The 19,882-nt window shown below is 40.7% G+C and overlaps 1 protein-coding gene across 31 annotated transcripts in view; it reads left to right on the plus strand.

Annotated features, from left to right (window-relative positions):
* LOC138850199 (uncharacterized) overlaps positions 1-19,882 on the plus strand; it is a 458,403-nt gene that overhangs the window by 265,469 nt on the left and 173,052 nt on the right. For 27 of the 31 annotated variants that reach the window (XR_011389855.1, XR_011389857.1, XR_011389856.1 and 24 more), the window contains one exon: positions 17,289-17,358. Coding sequence is in view for 5 of the 31 variants with exons in the window: in XM_070076345.1 (XP_069932446.1) it covers positions 17,289-17,358 (70 nt within the window). In the remaining 26 variants the exon portion in view is untranslated. Of the gene's footprint in view, positions 1-7,345; positions 7,651-17,288; positions 17,359-19,882 lie in introns of all 31 variants that reach the window. The other 4 variants (XR_011389860.1, XR_011389861.1, XR_011389852.1 and 1 more) reach the window with 1 other exon arrangement.

The following is a 19,882-nucleotide window of genomic DNA, read 5'->3' on the forward strand; positions in this document are numbered from 1 at the left end:
TTTAGTCTTTCCAGGTCTGTAAGTGGAGCAGTTGCTTGGCTAAGTCAGAAATGCAATTGTCAGGATATATGTGAAACAAATTTTCTTGCTGCTTGAAATCAAATACGTACTTTAGCTGTTCATATAAAACTCTTCTAGAGACTTAGAGTTTTGTTATTAGAGGAATGATTGTGTAATATATAGTTGAAAATCATTTGTGCTTCAGCATGAGTTTTGTTGCGCACACTTACGTAAAAGAAAAATCCTAACAGTTCATTTCTCACGATCAACTTGAATTCCACTCTGAGTGCCAGCTGTCCCGCTGCCAGGTTTTGGGATAACCTCTCTCTCCCTACTTTTCTCAAGAACCAGAGTATCCTGTGTGTCTCTGGGCCATGGCTTAAAAGCATTCACAAAGTTCAGTTCATCATGGGATTCACTGTTGGACACTTGAGAGCCTCCCATTTGGTGAAGGGTGAGTTTGTCATTGTGTACTGTGTAGGGCTGGCCATGTCCTATGATGGCTTCTAATCCATCATGGATTGGGATTGCTAACAAGGGAATAGCGCTGATTTCCTTGAGCTTGCCACGTGGTGTTGCTCCTCAGTGTAGGACCTGTCACTGTTAACATGGAACTTGAGAATGCTATGGCATCCAGTTGGCAGTGCATGGTGACCAGAGAAGCACTCTGAGAGCAAGACAGTGGGAAGGCAGAGTACCACTCTTCAAAGTCTTTGCTTCTCGATCAGATAGCTAGGACTTGCCTCTTTGAAGCTAGAAACTGGCTCATTTCCAACTGCATTTCCCCTTCCCATTCCACTCTTATCCTTCATTAGATGTGAGTAAAGATTATGTCACATCAGAGAAATGGATATGAAAACATAGTTAGAAAAATTAAGTTCCAGTGTTTCACAGCAAGATGGAGTGATTATAGTTTAAAATAGCATACTGCATATTTCATGAAGAAGTAACAGAACTTAAAGGTTCCTAACATGAAGAAATGATAAAATAAAAATACTACTTACTTGATTGGTATACCTGTATATATTTGTTATACACTATATAAAGACACTATGATACCCCATAAAATTTATCACATGTCCATGAAAATTTTTCAAAATATGCAAGTCTCCATGCAGGTATTGCATTCCCTACTTAAAGCTTCATCCCTCAAGAAAATATCAAGCCTGTGTTTTTCTTATTAGAAGAAGCCCATTCAACAATGTGGCCAATCATGGGCATTTTGCTTGTTCCTAAGAGACACTCTGCTTTCTACATTGACTTGTGTTATTCCAGGGAATGCTGACCCAACGCTTTGAAAATAAAGCACTCACTGATGTTTCTCTCACTTGGTGCAAGCCGCTCATGGTGAGCAGGAGACACTCTTAATGCTCCTGATCTGCCTTCTGTCTTAGGCAGGCCCTCAGTGTTCAACCTCAGGGTGCGCAGTTCTAGTGTTCCTACCTACTTGCTCCCTTGCTCCTGCTGCAACCAAGGTAGTCAGATTCTTCCTTGTATCAGTCTTCTGTGAGGACCAGTTTCCAGCCACTCCTCAAGGGGTGGCTGTGTAGGATTCTAGACCTCAGTGAGTCTCCTGGTGCTCCTTCAGAGGAAAATGGCTTTGTTCTGGGGCCTGTAACTGTATTTCATGTTTTATTGGTGACATTATGCCAAAACAGACCTTCTCTTCCATTTTAGAACAGATAGGCAAAAGGTCCAACTGCTATGATGGAGGAATCTGAAGATATCAAAGAAAATTACATATTGAATGTCCCCATAACATAATCCTATCCCAGGAATCTATTCCTAAAATATGCTAGAACACATATGAAGCAACATATGCATGATATTTATTTTACTATAGAAAATAAAAGAACTAAGACATCTATCAAGATTTGTTGGAGAAGTCAAATATTTATATGTTGCTATGCTATGCAAATAACAAAAAATGAATATGTGTAAATATGGGGTCGTTTTTAGGCTGTGTGGTTAAATAGAAAAGTAAGGTACAGAATAGCAGGCAGGTGTAAGTCAGTAGATACAGTTAATCTTTCTAATTTATATTTTATGTATTTGAGTGAGAAAGATCTCCCAATTGTAGATTTATTCCCTAAATGTCCACAACAGCTGAGTCTAGGCCACACTGAAGACAGGATTCAAGATCTTCAACCAGATCTCTCATGTGGGTGGCAGGGATCCATATCCTTGAACTATCTCTTGCTGCCTCCTAGGGTGCACATTAGCAGGAACCTGGAATTGGGAGCAGAACCGAGACTCCAGACCAAGCATTCTGAGGTGGGATGTGGGTGTACAAAATGGCTTCTTAACTGCTTCCCAAATGCCTGCTCTGTGATGACTAATGGATGTGTTAACTTGGCTAGAATAAACTACACAGTTGTTGGGCATAAACTCGTCTAGATGTTGCTGTGCAGATATTTGTAAATGAGATGCATATTTACAATTAGTTGACTTTAAAACACCTTACTTTCCCTAACATGGATGAGCCTCATCCAATCAGTGGGAGGCTTTATTTCCTGGAGCAAAAAGGAATTCTGCTTTAAGAGTGTAACAAAAAAATTCCTCCAGAATTCCCTGCTGGCCTGTCCTACAAACTTTGAACTTGCCAGCTCCCGCACTGGAGTAAAGCAATTTCTTAAGATGTCAATGTCAATTAAGGTGTACCTATACATCTATTGATTGTTTCTCTGGAGAACTAGGACTGGTACAGTAGATAATTAGACCCACAGAGGTATGATGTTCCCTTTTTTAATGTATAAGATGTTGGACAAATTAGGTACTTATATGATGTTGAGCTATGCAGCTATCATAAAAATGAGTTTTTACAAATATGGAAACATATTTAGGCTATATTGTTAATAAAAAAGGTACCAAATAGCAGGCAAGTGTAGGTCAGTAGATGTGGATTTACTTGTTAATTTCTTTTTGTGTGTGTGTATAAGATGAAATATGCGAAGTGTGAACTAAAAACGACCAAAACCATCTAGAAGAGGTGATGTGAGTAGAGTGGCAGGCAAGTGAGGAGAGGCGGTGACCATACACGAGCAGGTGTGAAACCTACCCGTAGACAGCTGAAATGAGCAAGGCAAGGATGTGCGCTTGCCTCCTCCTACGTGTATGCCACACGTGGAGAAGAAAGTAGGTCGGCATCTCCATTCCACGTCTTCTGCAATATATTCAAAACAATTCTCTTGCTTAGAAGACCTAGGAATGGGAAAAAGAAGGAAAGGAAAGAAACATGGGAGGTTTTGTCTCACTGTGTTCCCTCTAGGGATTCCTTTCAGTCCAACACTGAATAGTCAAGGAAAAGATAAAAACTTTTCCTATTGAAGCTATTGATGCAATGATATTAAAGTGATACTCGGAACTCAGAGTTGATCACGTGTTCATAATTTCATTTGACCCTCAGGCTGACCTAGGAGGTAAACACCAGTTATTCCCATTTCATAAAGAAATTGAAACTAAGAGTGATTTAACAAGTTTGCTAGGATCACACAGCTGGTAATTTTCTTGCTAATATTTATAAAATTTAACTGTGATGTTGTAGTGGCTTATTAAAAATATTTCCCTTTGGCATAAAGGGAAAGAAGACATACTCCTCTAAGAAGCAAAAGGGTATTCTAGGAAAAACAACATAGAATAGTGTGGTTCCCTTTGTGAAGCTACATGCCTGGGTGTGTTGCCTTTGAAATGACATGGAAGTGAGTTTGGCAGTATCCTGTAGAGTTTGAAAACTCTGTCACTGGATATTTGAGAACATGTATATTATTTCCAAATATTTTGAAAGTTTTCCTGGTATATACTACATTCTAATCAACTGTAGCTGTAATATTCCTTGGTAGACTGAACTGAAATTCCTCTTGTAGTATACCCTGTGTGCCCTGATGTCAGCAAATTAATGTGTATAGATAATGGGAGAAGAAGACAGTTAAGATAGCTAAAGCTCTTAGGAAAAATACAGCTCTGTTCTTTAGATGATGAAATATGACATCGTTTAAAGCAGTAGTGATTCCATAGGTTTATTCTTGGACCATTTTGTGTAGAGTTTTGAGGAGCATGGTAGAAAAAAGGGTGCTGCCTGATCAAGCATTTCCTACATAGTCTGAGTATCCTGAGAATAAAAATGGCAGCACCATGAAGCAACTGACAGGTGAAGACCATGGTGTGACTTGTTAGTGTCACTATAGAATGGCTTTCTAGAAGTCACGATGCTGAGTCAACGGGATTTGTAATACGATGTTGCTCAGTCCTTTCAAATTTTCTCAGTACCATTCTAGTTTTTGTTTTTTGTTTTTTTTTTTTTTTGACAGGCAGAGTGGACAGTGAGAGAGAGAGAGAGAGAAAGGTCTTCCTTTGCCGTTGGTTCACCCTCCAATGGCCGCCGCGGCCGGCGCGCTGCGGCCGGCGCACCACACCGATCCGATGGCAGGAGCCAGGTGCTTTTCCTGGTCTCCCATGGGGTGCAGGGCCCAAGCACCTGGGCCATCCTCCACTGCACTCCCGGGCCACAGCAGAGGGCTGGCCTGGAAGAGGGGCAACCGGGACAGAATCCGGCGCCCCGACCGGGACTAGAACCCGGTGTGCCGGCGCCGCTAGGCAGAGGATTAGCCTAGTGAGCCGCGGCGCCGGCCCCATTCCAGTTTATTATATTAAAAATAGTGAAAGATTTTTTTGAAAAGTTTCTAATATTGGGGCCCAGTGGTTGGGTTCTTGCCACCCATAGGGGAGACGAGGACTAAGCTCCTGGGTTTGGCTTGGCTTAGCTCTGGCCATGGCTGCCATCTCGGGAGTGAGCCAGAGGATGGAAGATCTGTCTCTCCCTTTCTGCCTGTAATTCTGACTTTCAAATAAATAAACCTTTAAAAAGAAGTCTAACTCTAACTAAAAAATACCTAATTCTTTTATTTTATGCCATCTTTTTTTCTTTAGAATCATGTGTTGGTATTAACACTGGGGCCTTGTAACACGGCACTCTAATGAGTTCTAATGGCCAGATTTTCCTACTGCGAACTGAGCTCTACCTTCATGAGGGATGAAAACGTACAGGCAGCAGCTTCCTGGGGGGCACAGGCAGAATAGCTGAGGACTGGGACACTGAGTGACACCTGTCAGTGTTATTCCAGATACTGCGGCTGTAATCCACTTCCATTGTTTCGAGGGTCTCTGCTCCATGAGTGTACTGGATTCTTGACCCTTCTCAAAAATGTAGCTCACTTACTCTGTTGTTCTGCTGATCTCCTAGCATGCTAATAAGGCTTTTCTGTAAAGTCAGCAAAGACCGCCTCTTTGTACTTGCCCTGCAATTAGTGAATTTGCTGGCAGCCATCACTGTTCTGTTCAGAAACAAAAAATACAGAAATTGTAAGGGATTTTATAGCTACGTGCCTAGAATCAGGGTTCTTTACAATATTGGACTTGGACTCTTCCACATGAATTTTTGTATGTCCCTTAGTGTACTTCCTTCCTGTAGTATAAAACGATTTTTTAAAATCCCGTCATGTGTTAATTTTATAGGAAAGTGACAAAAATTGATGAACCTAAATGTACAGAGTGCATTTACTCAACTAGTGATTTCACCTAAGTTGCACATCTCCTGCTAGCTGATCAGTACAGAAATTGCAGATGAGACCTGGTCCCTGGCATAAGGGACTTGTCATAAGGGAGATGAGTCTAACAGGAAGGACAAGTGTTTACACCAACAATTACAATTTGTATAGAAAGATAGGTAGCAAAGACAAAGAAAATAACCACCTCTGAATTAAGGATTACAGAATAAAAAAATCTTGTCAAACATATGCAAAGATTGGAGATGTCAAAGAATTATATACATCAGAGTTAGCAAAAAAAAAAAAAAAGCATTGGTTATTTGGTAGGCATATTAGTTTTCTAAAGCTGCAAAATATTACCATAAACCCAGTGCCTTTAAACAGCACCCGTCAGGTGGGCCTTTGGTGCCGTGGTTGAATGTGCCGCTTGGAATGCCTGCATCCCATATCACAGTGCCTGGTTTCAGTCCTGGCTCCTCTGCTTCTGACCCAGCTTCTTCCTAACGCATACCTTAGGGATGCACCATGTGCTGGCTCTACTACTTGAGTCTCTGCTATTCACATGGGATACTGACTAGAGTTTCTGGTTTCATCCTGGGACAGCCCCAGGCATTGTAGGCATTTGGGGAGCAAAACAGCAGGTGATACCTCACTCTCGCTCTCAATCTCCCACTGTGTCACTCTTGATGCTATGGAGTACTACACAGCAGTAAAAAAGGATGAAATCCGGTCACTTGCAACAAAATGGAGCAAGCTGGAAAACCTCATACTTAGTGAAATAACCCAGTCCCAAAGAGACAAATATCATATGTTCTCCTTGATTTGGGAGAATTAATAGCACTCCTAAAATAAAAGCTATAGAACCGAAATTGACACTTTTAGAATCAATGACTTGTAGTCCTTGACCTGTCAAGACCGTTTATCATTGTTGTTTTTTATTTTGTACATCCTTTTTTTCTGTTTTCTTCTTTTCTCTTCTTTATACTATATGTTGAATTCTTTATGTAACAGAGTTAACCATATGTATTTTAAGTCAATTGGAAAAAGATCCCAGTTAAAAATAAGAGGGGGAATAAGAGATGGAGGAGGTAGTCTGTAACTGTAAAGCAGTATAGTTCTGCACACAGTCCTACAGACTTACTTCTAAGGGTGCAGCCTAAAAACTAGTCACGGGACTCCAAACCCATAAAAATTGGTGGTGCAAATGCCATCTTAACTGTTAAAATGATCATATTAAATGTCGAAGTCAACATATAGATAGGTTTATGTATAAATTATATAAATAAAAAATATATGTACTATATAAAATAATATATATATAATAAATGTTTGTTATGAATAATAACATCAAGTGCCTGGTAATAATAGAATTAAAAAGGAAGGAAATCCCAAAATAGGAAGCAGTCCACACAGCAGACTCTTAGAATGAAATTCACTGTAAATAGCACTCTGACCTCAGAATCAACCCTTAAGTCTTCCTGCTCAGGCTGAAAGCCCTGTGAGAGTATCTCAGGCATGGAAAGCCAAGACTGACAAAAAAATATCCTATGCAGAGGATCCCTGTGAGACCTCAGTGGAAAGAAAAGACCATCAAAGAAGGAGGTATTCTTCTCTGAAGGGAGGAGAGAGCATCCACTTTGCTTATGGCTGTGCCCAAATACCGATGTAGTCTATGGTTACAGAAGGCTTCTATGGCCTTGGCAGTCCATGGCAAGAGCCTCAGATGATTGCTGATGTCATAAATAAGAGTGTGAATTGTTAAAGGAACCACAGGAGTCACTGTGCACTTACTCCTCATGTAGGACCTCCGTTGTATCCACGATGTGCGTCATGTTGCAGTCCCATTTGGAGCTTGGGGTCGTCTTCCAAGCTGATACTGTAGCTGCCAGAATCCAGTCCTGTGTGGTGCTAAGACTGAGGTTCCCCCTTTCTTGCTGACTCCCAGTGACTCTTCTCAGCTTGTGGAGGTCTCCATGGTTCTTCACCACAGGCAGTTCATACGGATACTGATTTGCTTATTATTTCCCATATTACTAAGCCTCGTGGGTTCTTGCCACGCATTCAGAGAAGAATTCTGACTACTGGCTCAGATAGACCAGACAACATGGTAAGTTTTAAACTTTTTATTCAGAGAGAGAAATGCACAGGAGAGTGAGGGCTCTATCAGAAGGAGAAAGAGAAATCTAGATCCACACCGAGCCAAGAGTAGGCCAAAAGCCACGAGCAGCAAGCACTTGGATAAGAGCAGTTCCAAGCAGCTTATCCCAGGCAGCAAAGTGAAGGCAGAGAGCGTGGGCACCAGAAGGCCACGTGCCCCAAAGGCGCAGGATAACAAGGGCAACAAAGGCCCATAATGGCGGAAAAGGGGCCGGGCCTGCCGTGTTTCAGGCCTTTTATCCACTTCCAAAGGCATGTGGTTATGTAGCCTGATGGGCAGGTGGGCACACAGGTCGGGTCAGGTAGGGACATGAGGTCACACAGGGGTGTGGTGCAGGTGTGGCCTTCCAGCTCACAGATCTAATCCATTTTATCCTATCTGCCTGCCTGCATCAGTACCATCTCCACTTCAGGGGAGTGGGAGATTCAGTATAATCAAGAGTTAACCCTTTAAAGGGATCCCACCTGATTGATTTAGGGCCACTCGGTATAGTCCCCCTTTCAAGGAACTCATCAACTGTTGGAGGATATTAGCTATGCCAGCAAAATCTGCGTATCTTTGCTGTATAACGATATATAACAGGAGTGATAGCTCATCACCCTGGCCACATTGTGTGGTTAGAAGAAATGTACAGGTTCCACGCAGTCAAAGGAGAATGATCACACGCGGTTATGAACATTATACTCATTTAGAATTAGGCCTATTAAGATGTGTGGATTTAAGCAGTAACAGGTAACATAGCATTCTAATAATGATAGTGTCTGTCCTCTGGATCATGTTGAGTTACTGTTAGGATTTAATCCATGGAAGCATAGAATTTAATAGAATAAAAGATGATTTCTCTGGCTGTGTGAAGATTGATTTGACAGTTGTACTGGATGAGATGCAATTGGGCATGGATGAAATTACTCAAGACAACCTCGAGTGTGCAGAATTGACAGTGCCCATAGAGGCCAGCAGGAGGGACAAATACAAGAAACACAGATGTGGAGAATAGCACGGTAATGAATGAGGGATTATATACTTTGGCCAAGACCATAACTGCACTTAGCAGCGGCTTCAGAATCAAGCCCTGATTTGAAGCAGACGAGAGAGATGTGAGACGTTGTCTACAAAGGGTATTAGTATATCTTGTGAAAATAATAGGAGTAAATTTCTGCAGCAGTTGAAGAACAGTTTAATAAAGCTGTGTTTATGTGTTGTGTAGTATACAACATTTTCGAAGTAATCTTTGATATACTGGTAAGTTAAATATGCATTGTTAAACTGATAGTATTTCTCTCAACAAAATATCAAATTACAGGACTTAGAAGAAAAGTCCAAGGTAATCCTGCGTACCTTCGATCTGACTGATTAGCTTGCATTGTATCTTGTTTTCTTCACTGTTTCATCACCAGGGGTCGAGAGGCATTCACATGGATGTCTTAACAGTTGGTTTGCAGACATCATGCCTGCTTAACCCCAGATATTCCCATGTCTATTTTCTAAAAGGAAGGTTTCCACTTGAGAATTTTTTGAAATGTTTACAAGGCATAGTAGTCTAAATTTTTTTTGACCATCTTTATTAGCTATCTGTATCATAGTGTGCTGGCTCTATAAAATGAGGTGGGAGGGGTTGTTTTTCTCTGTGAACTAACTTGTGTAATACTGGTATTCTTTCTTCCTTAAATGACAACATTCACCAGGCCTAGCATTTCCTTTTGGAGAAAGTTTTTAATAATGAACTGGATTTCTTTACGTAGGCAAAGGAGTCTTCAGACTTTCATTTCTCTACATTTTACCAATTAAGACATTTAAGGCTTTTCACTGTTGTGTTTTTGTTAAATTTATTAGCATATTTTCCCTTTTACTTTCTTTATTTTAAATTAACTTCAGATTTATATAAAAATTGGAAAAATAATAAAATCCAGGCATTGGTATTTTCACACATGTGCTTTGTTATTAATCTTCTCCTTCTCTATAAACACATTTATAATATAGGGGCTGGCACTGTGGTGCTGTGGGTTAAAGCTCTGGCCTGAAGCGTTGATATCCCATATGGGCACTGGTTCTAGTCCTGGCTGCTCCTCTTCCAATCCAACTCTCTGCTATGGCCTGGGAAGGTAGTAGAGGATGGTCCAAGTCCTTGGGACCCTGCACCCATGTGGGAGACCCGGAAGAATTTCTTGGCTCCTGACTTTGGATTGGCTCAGCTCTGGCCACTGCAGCCAACTGGGGAGTGAACCAGCAGATGGAAGACATCTCTCTTTCTCTCTCTCTGTAACTGTCTTTCAAATAAAATAAATATTTAAAAATGTAAATATTACATAACAGAATATGAATATTTTCCTGAACTCAATGCTGTATCCTCTGTGATGGATATTCTACCCTTAACTCCTAAGTATAACTCTGCTTATTTCCTGTAAGCAAGGATATTCTTTCATGCCCACAGTGTAATTGTTTTAAAGATGTAAAGAGAGGGAGAGAGAGATCTTCCATCTGCCAATTTACTCCCCAAAAGGCCACAATGGCCAGAGCAGGAGCAGGTCAAAGCCGGGAGCCTGGAGTTTCATCCGGGTTCCTCGTGTCAGTGCACAGGCCCACCTGGGCCGTCTTCCTCTGCTTTCTCAGGCACGTTAACAGGGAGCTTGCTCAGAAGTGAAACAGCAGGGCCTTGAACCCGTGCCCATATGGAATGCCAGCCTTGTAGGCAGCAGCTTGACTCAATATGCTATAAGGCTGGCCCCAGTAAATCACAAAATTAACATTAAGTTATACAGCATGTAGAGTATTATCCAATATATGGATCTTACTCGAAATTGGCCAATTGCTTCACTAAAAATGCTTTCTAACAAAAGAAAAGCAAACAAAAAATCCCCTCTGATGCAAGTTATTTCTAGTTATATGTTTCATTTGGTCATCAAGTCTCTGCAATTTCCTTTCGTCTAGAGCATTCTACTGATTTTTCTTGTCTTGAATGGTCTTAGTATGTTTAATTTTTGTAAAATGTTCTTCGTGTGTCTTTCATAAATATTTTCTTTATGCTTCATTACTGAATTTGCGTCACACATTTTTGTCAGGAATATCACAAAAACTCATTTTCTATAAATCAGTAGGCACGTGATGTCAACTGGGCTCTCTTGTTGCCATAGTACCTTTGATGACCACATTTGCTGAGACCAAGGTACTAGTTTTCATTTTGTAATTTGTGGGTGTTAATACTTTCAAACTGAAGACCTCGTGTTCCCTGTCAAGCATCCATCCATTAGTTTTAGTATCAGTGAATGATTCTAGCCTGAAACAATTATTGCTATGGTGAGTTTAAATCTCTCCCTATACATTTTAGATGGCACGTGGTATAAGAATGATTTTTACATATCCTTATTCATTTTCTCACTTATGTAAGTATTATACATGGATTCTTATTTATTGGATGAAATATGTTCATAAATTATGAATTATTTTTCCTCAAATGTTCCCAGATGTGATCAGAGGGAATTCCTTTCACTGGTCCACTGGCATACATTAGTCATTGTTTGATCATATTCTAGGCTCTTGTTGGACTCTGTCACTCCCAGCCCTGGGGTCAGCTTTTTCCTCAAGGCACTATGGGTCCTTGAGAATGATGGAATCATAATCTAGGATTGAAGTGTTTTTTGCTACTAGATGTCATGCCTGTAAGCCCATAAGAAGACTGAGTGAAGAAGTAATTGGATCACTGGTCCTGTATCTTCTTGTCTTCTCCCAGTTCAAAAACTCTTACATCTCAATGGACTTCTCAGATGTCTGCAATTACATTCAATGAAGTCAAGCCTTGCTCTCATCTTCATAGTTTGAGCTTCTTTCTGGAAGTCCAGTATTATGCCCACCACAGCCACTTTGCTTCTTGGGACAGTGCTGCCAGGCACGCACAACGTAGTTGGCTTTCTTGTGTGGTGGCACTCTCTGGATGCTTGCCACAGCTACAGTTGAACTGGAAGATTTAAGGATTGTAGCCGTGGTTGCTTTAGTAGTACAGCATGGGTGCCACTGTATACGTTTTATACCCCTTGATGTTATCCCATGCGTCTGTGAGGCCCTGTTGGTTTATTTTCCCTCTGGGCTTTATATTAGATAATTTCTATTGATTTTCTGTCTATCTTGAGATAATAATCTTCAGAAGCTGATCTATCTTCAAGCCCACTAATCCTCTCAATATGCAGTTAAAGCCTTTCTAAAGAAGTTTTTGTTCTATCTATTTGATTTTTATTACGGAATTTTCATTATATTCTTTCATTTAGCTTAGATCTTTCTTCCCAGTTTCTCTACCTCCTTATTCATCATGATGTACCCTCTGATCCGTAGATTCAGTGTCTCTTCCAAGCTCTTGTCTGTGAATTCTAATGTCTTGAAACCTGTTTCCATTACAATTGACTAATTTTTCTCTTGACTATAAATCATTTCCCTTTTTTTAGTTTACTTATTACATACTGCATATTCTCAGTGAAACATTTTAGACTCCAATTCTGTTATAAATATTTTAAAACTTAACAACTTAAGTTTATTACATAATGTTTTCATTTATATAAGGAAAACAAATTTCATGTATTTCATATACAGATTTAGGAGAATAGTGGTGCTTCTCACCCTACTCTTCCTCCTGCCCACACTCCCATCCTCCCTCTTCAAGAAATTAACTGATCAAAATGATACATATTTATGAGGAACCATGGGATGTTTTGATACATGGTTATGTTATGTAATGTTCAAATAAGGGTAAACATATCTAGATTGACAAACATTCATAATTTTATTATGGCAAAAACGCTTAATTTTTCCAGCTTTTTAAAAAAATGTCCAATACCTTGTTTATAGTCAGCCTACTGTACAGTACAACACCAGAACATCTTTGTCCTAACTTGGAATGTTTATTATTCTTCTGGTGGGCAGTCCACTTAAACAAGGAACTCTGTCTCCCTTCTAGTGGGTAGAAGTTGAGGTTTCTGCTCAGTTACTCAGTCTTACGACTACTTTCTATGTGGAGGATAGCATCACACTGAGAGCCTATTTAATAATGACTCAGGTTGCTTTACTGCTGTGTGTGTGTTAACATTTAATGGATGGGAAAATACTCAAGACAAACTATTAAATGAAGAAATTATGCAAAACCAATAAATATCAATAAATACAGTATCCCTATTTTTTAAAAATCTAAGAATGTAACCTTAGTGCAGGCACTGTGGAAAAAATATAGATTCCTTTAAAACTTGCCATATGATCCAGCAATCCCGTTTCTAGGCATATACCCAAAAGACATGAATGCATTATATCTAAGAGGTACCTGTACCACCATGTTTATAGCAGTACTGTTCACAGTAGCCAAAACATGGAATCAACCAAGGTGCCCATCATCAGAAGAATGGATAAAGAAAAAGGATATGTATATACCATGGAATGTTACTGAGTGAGTTATAAACTATAAAATTCTACCATTTGCAAAAAAATGAATGCAACTTGAGGACATCATGGTGAGTGAAGTAAATAGGACACAAAAGGAGAAACACTACATGTTATCTATATATATGTGCGAGCTAAATTTAAAGAAAAAGAAAAAAAAGAAATGCCTGCATCAGTTTTGCTGCAAATAAATAAGTTTATTTTATATCTTTGTCATAGTTAAGAATGGCATACCACTATGGTTTTAATATTTACTGTATATGAGTGAAATTAATATTTTTATTCGGTTATTGTTTATAGCCTTGCCTATATTCCTACAGAGCTATGTTTCTTTACTTTTTACTTGTTGAACTCCTTATTTAGTAGAACACTAAGCCTTGACCATAATGTAAATTAAAAATGTTATCTCAAAAATTCAGAAAGAAAGATGGAAGGAAAGAGGAAGAGTTGTACTGCTCCTAGAATTCTATTTATGAACTATACAAAATTTGTCCTCTTTATATTAACATTAAATAGAATGCAGGGTGTGGGGCAGGTATCTGGCACACCAGTTGAAGCACTGTGTGGGATACCTGCATCTCATATTGGAGCACCTCAGTCAAATCCTGACTCTGCATCGAGTTCCATCTTCCTGCTGAAGTGGACCCTGGGAGGCAGCAGGTGACTGCACACCCAGTTATTTGCCTGCTGCCTATGTGGGAGGCTGGGGTGGAGTTGCAGGCTCCTGTCTGCAGGCTGGTCCAGCTCTAGTTGTTGGAGGCATTTGGGAAGTGAGTCTGTGGATGGGAGATCTCTTTCTTTCAGTCTCTCTTCCCCTGTCTATTTTCCAAATAAAATGAAAATAAAACTTAAAAATTTAGTGTCAAAAATGGTCACTTTGATTTTCAAGTGAACATTTCTTTTTTGAGAAATTTTTTAGATTACATTATGTCAAAGACTTAATGATACTACTAAATAAAAATTCAACAGATGAAAAGTAAAAAGAACATAGTCCAGTAGGAACATTAAGCAAGGGCTATAAAAAAATAATCAAAGGAAAACCTGTTCAACTTTACTTATAAAGAAATTGTTTTTGTTTTTTGTTTTAACTTTTATTTAATGAATATAAATTTCCAAAGTACAGCTTATGGATTACAATGGCTTCCCCCCCATAACGTCCCTCCCACCCGCAACCCTCCCCTTTCCCACTCCCTCTCCCCTTCCATTCACATCAAGATTCATTTTCGATTATCTTAATATACAGAAGATCAGTTTAGCATACATTAAGTAAAGATTTCAACAGTTTGCTCCCACACAGAAACATAAAGTGAAAAATATTGTATAAAGAAATTTTAAAATGCTGATAAAAATCATTGAAACTCTAGTAGTATGATTCCTATAACTTGTTGACAAAGATTTAAAGCTCTGTATTTGCAGCAAAACTGAGATGCAAAGGCATTTATTTGCTTTATTGTTTTGTTATCACATCTGATTTGACTTGTACTGAATCCCATTAGTATCTAAACAAACTGAAGAATCTCCTTAATACACAAAACCAAAGTCCTAAAATTCCAGAATCTGTTTTTTTATTATTATTTTATTTGAAAGTCAAAGAGAGCTTCCATTCCTTGGTTCATTCCCCAAATGCCCACTACAGTTGGAGTTGGGTCAGGCCCAACTTGAACTGAAATTTGGGTCTCCCACATAGGTAGCAGAAACACAGCACATGATGCATCACTTGGTGCATCCCAGGGTGTGCACTGATAGGAAGCTGTTTCAGAAGTGGAGGTAGGACTTGAAACTAGGCATTCCTTCTCTAATTCTAGGACCTTAAGCCAGGAAACTTTGTGAGTATGACCAAGTACAATGATGCGTATTTGTACCACACAGATTGTGGCCCAAGTGTCCTGCATGCACTGTGAAAATGATTAAGCTCCATGAAGGCAGACAGAGGACCCAAGAAGAATAATGATACTGTGCTTTTCTTTTTTTGTTTTTTGTTTGTTTGTTTTTTGTTTTGACAGGCAGAGTGGACAGTGAGAGAGAGACAGAGAGAAAGGTCTTCCTTTGCCGTTGGTTCACCCTCCAATGGCTGCCGCGGCCAGCGCACCATGCTGATCTGATGGCAGGAGCCAGGTACTTCTCCTGGTCTCCCATGGGGTGCAGGGCCCAAGTACTTGGGCCATCCTCCACTGCACTCCCTGGCCACAGCAGAGAGCTGGACCAGAAGAGGGGCAACCGGGACAGAATCCGGCGCCCCGACCGGGACTAGAACCCGGTGTGCCGGCACCGCAAGGTGGAGGATTAGCCTAGTGAGCCGCGGCGCTGGCGATACTGTGCTTTTCTTCCTCTACCTGACACAATGTGGGTTGGGTAATTTAAGAGTCAGAAGTTTTTGTTGGTGGCACTTATTTGGACCTGGGACACTTCTTGTGTGTACCTTGTAAGGGCTGTAGTCTAGGAATACTGTTGAGCAGGAGATGACAGTCCCCATCTTCCGAGATAAGTCCCCTGCATAGATGACCAGGTGAAGTGCTGATGGAGTTACATTCATTATCTCATTCTGTTAACTGAAAAAAAAAAAAAAAAGACCCAAAACAAAGGGGTGGCCATTTTTCCAGGAAGGAATCGGAGGCCTGTAAAGTGACCTTTCAAGGTTCCTGAACAGGCAAGTGTCAGGGCTTTCCTTTCAACTTTGACTTCAGATGCCATAGCTTTAGCTTCCACTCATAGTTCCCCAGACATCATCTTCACATTGGCATCTCTTGATTTTGTATGAACAACCCCCAGCCTACACCCGGGATATAACCCCTTTGAAATTTCAAATCTCTGATGTCCTTATTCATGGCTCCATGCTCTAATGAAAAGGGCCTATTTCTATCTGTTCATAAAACTGAATTATTGCTGTAAAATTTGAATTTTACACATTCCTGATTCCCTTGAATATCGTCCTTGATCTTTAAACCTGGAGCTTCAAAAGCATTTGAACTTGGAGCGATCTAGGCTTCTAAAGAGTAAGTTATCTTACTTCTTTGAAGCTGGATACAGTTGGTCCTCTGTGAAGATTCCATGTCGATGGATTCAACCAACCACACACTGAAAATTTTTTAAAAACCATGCACCTGTGCTGAACCTCTACTTATTCCCTAAAGTACAGCAACTATTTACATAGCATTTACATGTATCAAGTATTTTGAGATGATCCAAGTATGCGGGAGGCTGTGTGTAGGTTGTATGTTATTTAATATAAGGGACATGAGTTTCTTGGTTTTTGTTCTCTGAGGAGGCAGTGGTCCTGGAGTTAGTGCCTCCACAGATATCAAGGAACAACTGTAATAGGATTCTGACATGATCCTTCCCAAGTCCATTGTATTTTACACTGGGATACCAGTTCTAAAAAGGTACACGTGAGTTCAACATACGGAAATCCCTAAATGCTAGTCATTATTGGCCTCAGACTTCGCTCCCAGATGTTGTTTTCTCTGCCTGTCTTGCCTTTTACAACCCATCACTGTCTCTAGAGTTTGTGCCAAATATGAGTATAAATAGGAAAACAGGTCAGCAGAACTGGAGTGTCCAGGAGTTGTAATTCTCCATCTAACAAGGATGCTGACCCGGGTATAGGGTTGATAGGTGGTGAGTAAGTAGAGTTCTGTTCAATTGAATTCTCCCTCCGTGACTGGGTTACATTGTTTGTTAGGCAGCCTTTTTCACTGAGCCTCATACTTAGACATTGCTGAAAGGGAAATTGACATTTTGGAGGCACAGAATTGCAAGACAAATTATCATGCCCATCTTTCCCTCTTTGCCTAGCTAATGATTACTCCACGTCAATATGCCCACCGAATGAGGTCATCTATCATTTCTTTGAAAGACTTTGGTATGGTTTTCTTAATTGTTTCTAAATTGTTTGATAAAATGAGAACCACCTTTAGAAATGAAAACTTGGCTCATAAATGTTAAGAAACAGCAACAAATAATTGCCAGAGTAAAAATTAGGATCCACATCTGTGCAGATCTTGTTCTCTGCACTCTCATGTAGAATTTTGCTTGCATACCTCTATCATTGCAGAACTCAGTACTATCTTCCAGTGACAGGAAACTAATTACTGTCTAGGAATACCTGTGAGTTACTGTGATGATGAGAAAAGTGTTTTTCATAGAACCAAAATTTTTTCTATTGTCTTTTGCAGATCAATCCCACATTGTTTTCTCATTGATATGAAAGTACTGCAGAAAGTTCACCGAAAAATAAATGTAGTGGTAAGTGTATCTTGGTGTGAAATTTATTCATGGTTTTCTTTCACTATGCAAGACCCCTAGTATACGGGCATAAGTGTAATTGTTTTTACATATGAAGATCATTGAAAAGAATTTCCTTATTTTTTTTTTTTGGTTGCTTAAGTTATATATCACAACTTCTTTCCCATGGTCCCTCCTTGGAGGTTATTTCTATCTGCCTTCAGTCCCTCTCCTACGAACTAATTTCACTTTAAATGAACCTTTAAAGTAAGGATCCCATTTGACTGATATCCAGGGTTGCATGGAATGTATTGTTAAGGAAAAAGGATATCATTCAGCAGATGCTTAGGTAATATGGGAGTTTGTTGCATAAAGAAGGTCAGCCATGAACTAAGGAAGAAGGAAGGCAGAAAGAAGATCCCAAGTCCCTGGTAACGTGGGCCTTCCCAAGTTGTCCTGGAACTACCTCTTCCCTGGATTTTATGAGGCAAAAGAAGAGCTACCTCATGTTGGAATCATTCTGTCTTAGGATAGGAGTAGTAGACAGACAGCCTCAGGAGAGGGTATAGGAAGGGATCTATGCAAGAGCATGAAGCACAGCAGCAAGGAGGACCAGTCCAGCCTTCCTGCAGGGCGTGGGAGAGCTCTGGGGCGTGAGCTGCCCAGGGGCTGTCCTGCGGAGTCGTTCTGGGGAGGGTGACCTAGGTGCAGGTTTCAGTGTCTTGGGGCCCAGCCTTCCCCTTGTTCAGAACCACTTGCTCCTCAGGTTAAGATGGCTCTGTTCAACTTGAGCTTCTCTAGGATTCTAAGTTTGAGATTGCGGGGGAAGGGCAGGTGTTTGGCACAGCATGAAGTCCCAGGTTTGGATGTCCATGTCCCTTATCAGAATGTCCAGCTTCTAGTCCCAGCTCTACTCCAGATTTCAGCTTTCTGCTAACAGAGTCAAAAGGGCAGGAGTTGATGGCTTGAGTGTATGGGTCCTTGCTACTCACAGGAGAAAACTGGCCTGGCCTTGTTCACTGTGGGCAGTGGAGCTAGGCATGGAGAAGTTGATTGTGGTTTCTACTTGATATTTTCTTCTATGGAGTTCTTACTATAGCATAAGAAATCAATGTGAAGGTTCTTCTAACTACTATTTATGTTCTTTCTACTATGTCTGGAGACAAGTCTACTAGTTGGTCTGGGAAAAAGTTAGACCCAAGCAAGTCATGAGACCTGAGCAAAAATGCATTTATTATTACTTAACCCCTCAGGTGGGCCACAGTAACAATTTTCTTCTCTAAATATCAGCACCAACTTGGACCCTGTAGAAAGAACTGGGTAGTCCTTTACACAGAGATATTTCTGAGAAAGGACAGGTTGAAATCCCCACTGTATACACTTGCCTTAGTGTTGTAGGGCCTTTTCTTTAAGGGCACCTGGTCTTTTTTCCATTTCCATCATTGGTTTCTGGGCCTGAGAAACCTCAAGTCTGATAATGGCAGGGACTGTGATTTTTTTTGGGGGGGGTGGGAAGGGTGGTGCCCACATACGTGAGGACTCTTTAAAAAGTTCATGGAAAAGAAGTATATGAAAAAAACAAAATTCCATTTTATATGAAATTATTCAAGTCTCCCAGGGACATCATGTATCAGCTGTTTCCAAAGAATCTTGAAGGTCAGACTTTAGTTCTTTGTTTAGCTGCCAATGTGACCTTGATGCTGCTGGAAGTAATTCTTCCCATTCTGCTTATGATGGCGAAGTACTGCTCTGTGGCTTTAGTACCTTGGTAGCACATGGTACCCCATCACTGCTTGCTAGAAAGTCCAGCTTTGTCATGGCAGTTTCTGCTGAAGCGTCATCTGCAGAGGCTGCCACCTATGAGCCCCTCTTCTGTGCATTTCCTCATGCAATGGTGAACAGAATGTCCTCTGAGGCCTTAGGAGGCACATAACAGTTAACAAGTTTTCAGATACACAGTAGAAATATTCTGGCACACCTACTTCTTGGAGCCTTTGGATTCTATTCTCTGCAGTTTGCCAGGCAATTGTGTTAGCTTTGTTTTATGTGAGGCTGATCATCCCCAACCCTTAAGCTTCCAAGATTTGCTTTGGCAACATATGACTAACATCTATAGAAATCTTTTACAGGGTTTAAGTCTTGTCTGAGAACAGTGCCCCCATACCAATAAATCATTACTTATCTAACTTTATGGCCGGTGCCGCGGCTCACTAGGCTAATCCTCCACCTTGTGCCGGCACACCTGGTTCTAGTCCCAGTCGGGGTGCCGGATTCTGTCCCGGTTGCCCCTCTTCCAGGCCAGCTCTCTGCTGTGGCCCAGGAGTACAGTGGAGGATGGCCCAAGTACTTGGGCCCTGCACCCCATGGGAGACCAGGAGAAGCACCTGGCTCCTGCCATCGGATCAGCGCAGTGCGCCGGCCGCAGCGGCCATTGGAGGGTGAACCAACGGCAAAAGGAAGACCTTTCTCTCTGTCTCTCTCACTGTCCACTCTGCCTGTCAAAACAAAAACAAAAACAAAAACAAAAAACAAACAAACAAAAAAA

Source organism: Oryctolagus cuniculus, chromosome 6, assembly GCF_964237555.1.
Source record: "Oryctolagus cuniculus chromosome 6, mOryCun1.1, whole genome shotgun sequence".
Taxonomy (NCBI): domain Eukaryota; kingdom Metazoa; phylum Chordata; class Mammalia; order Lagomorpha; family Leporidae; genus Oryctolagus; species Oryctolagus cuniculus.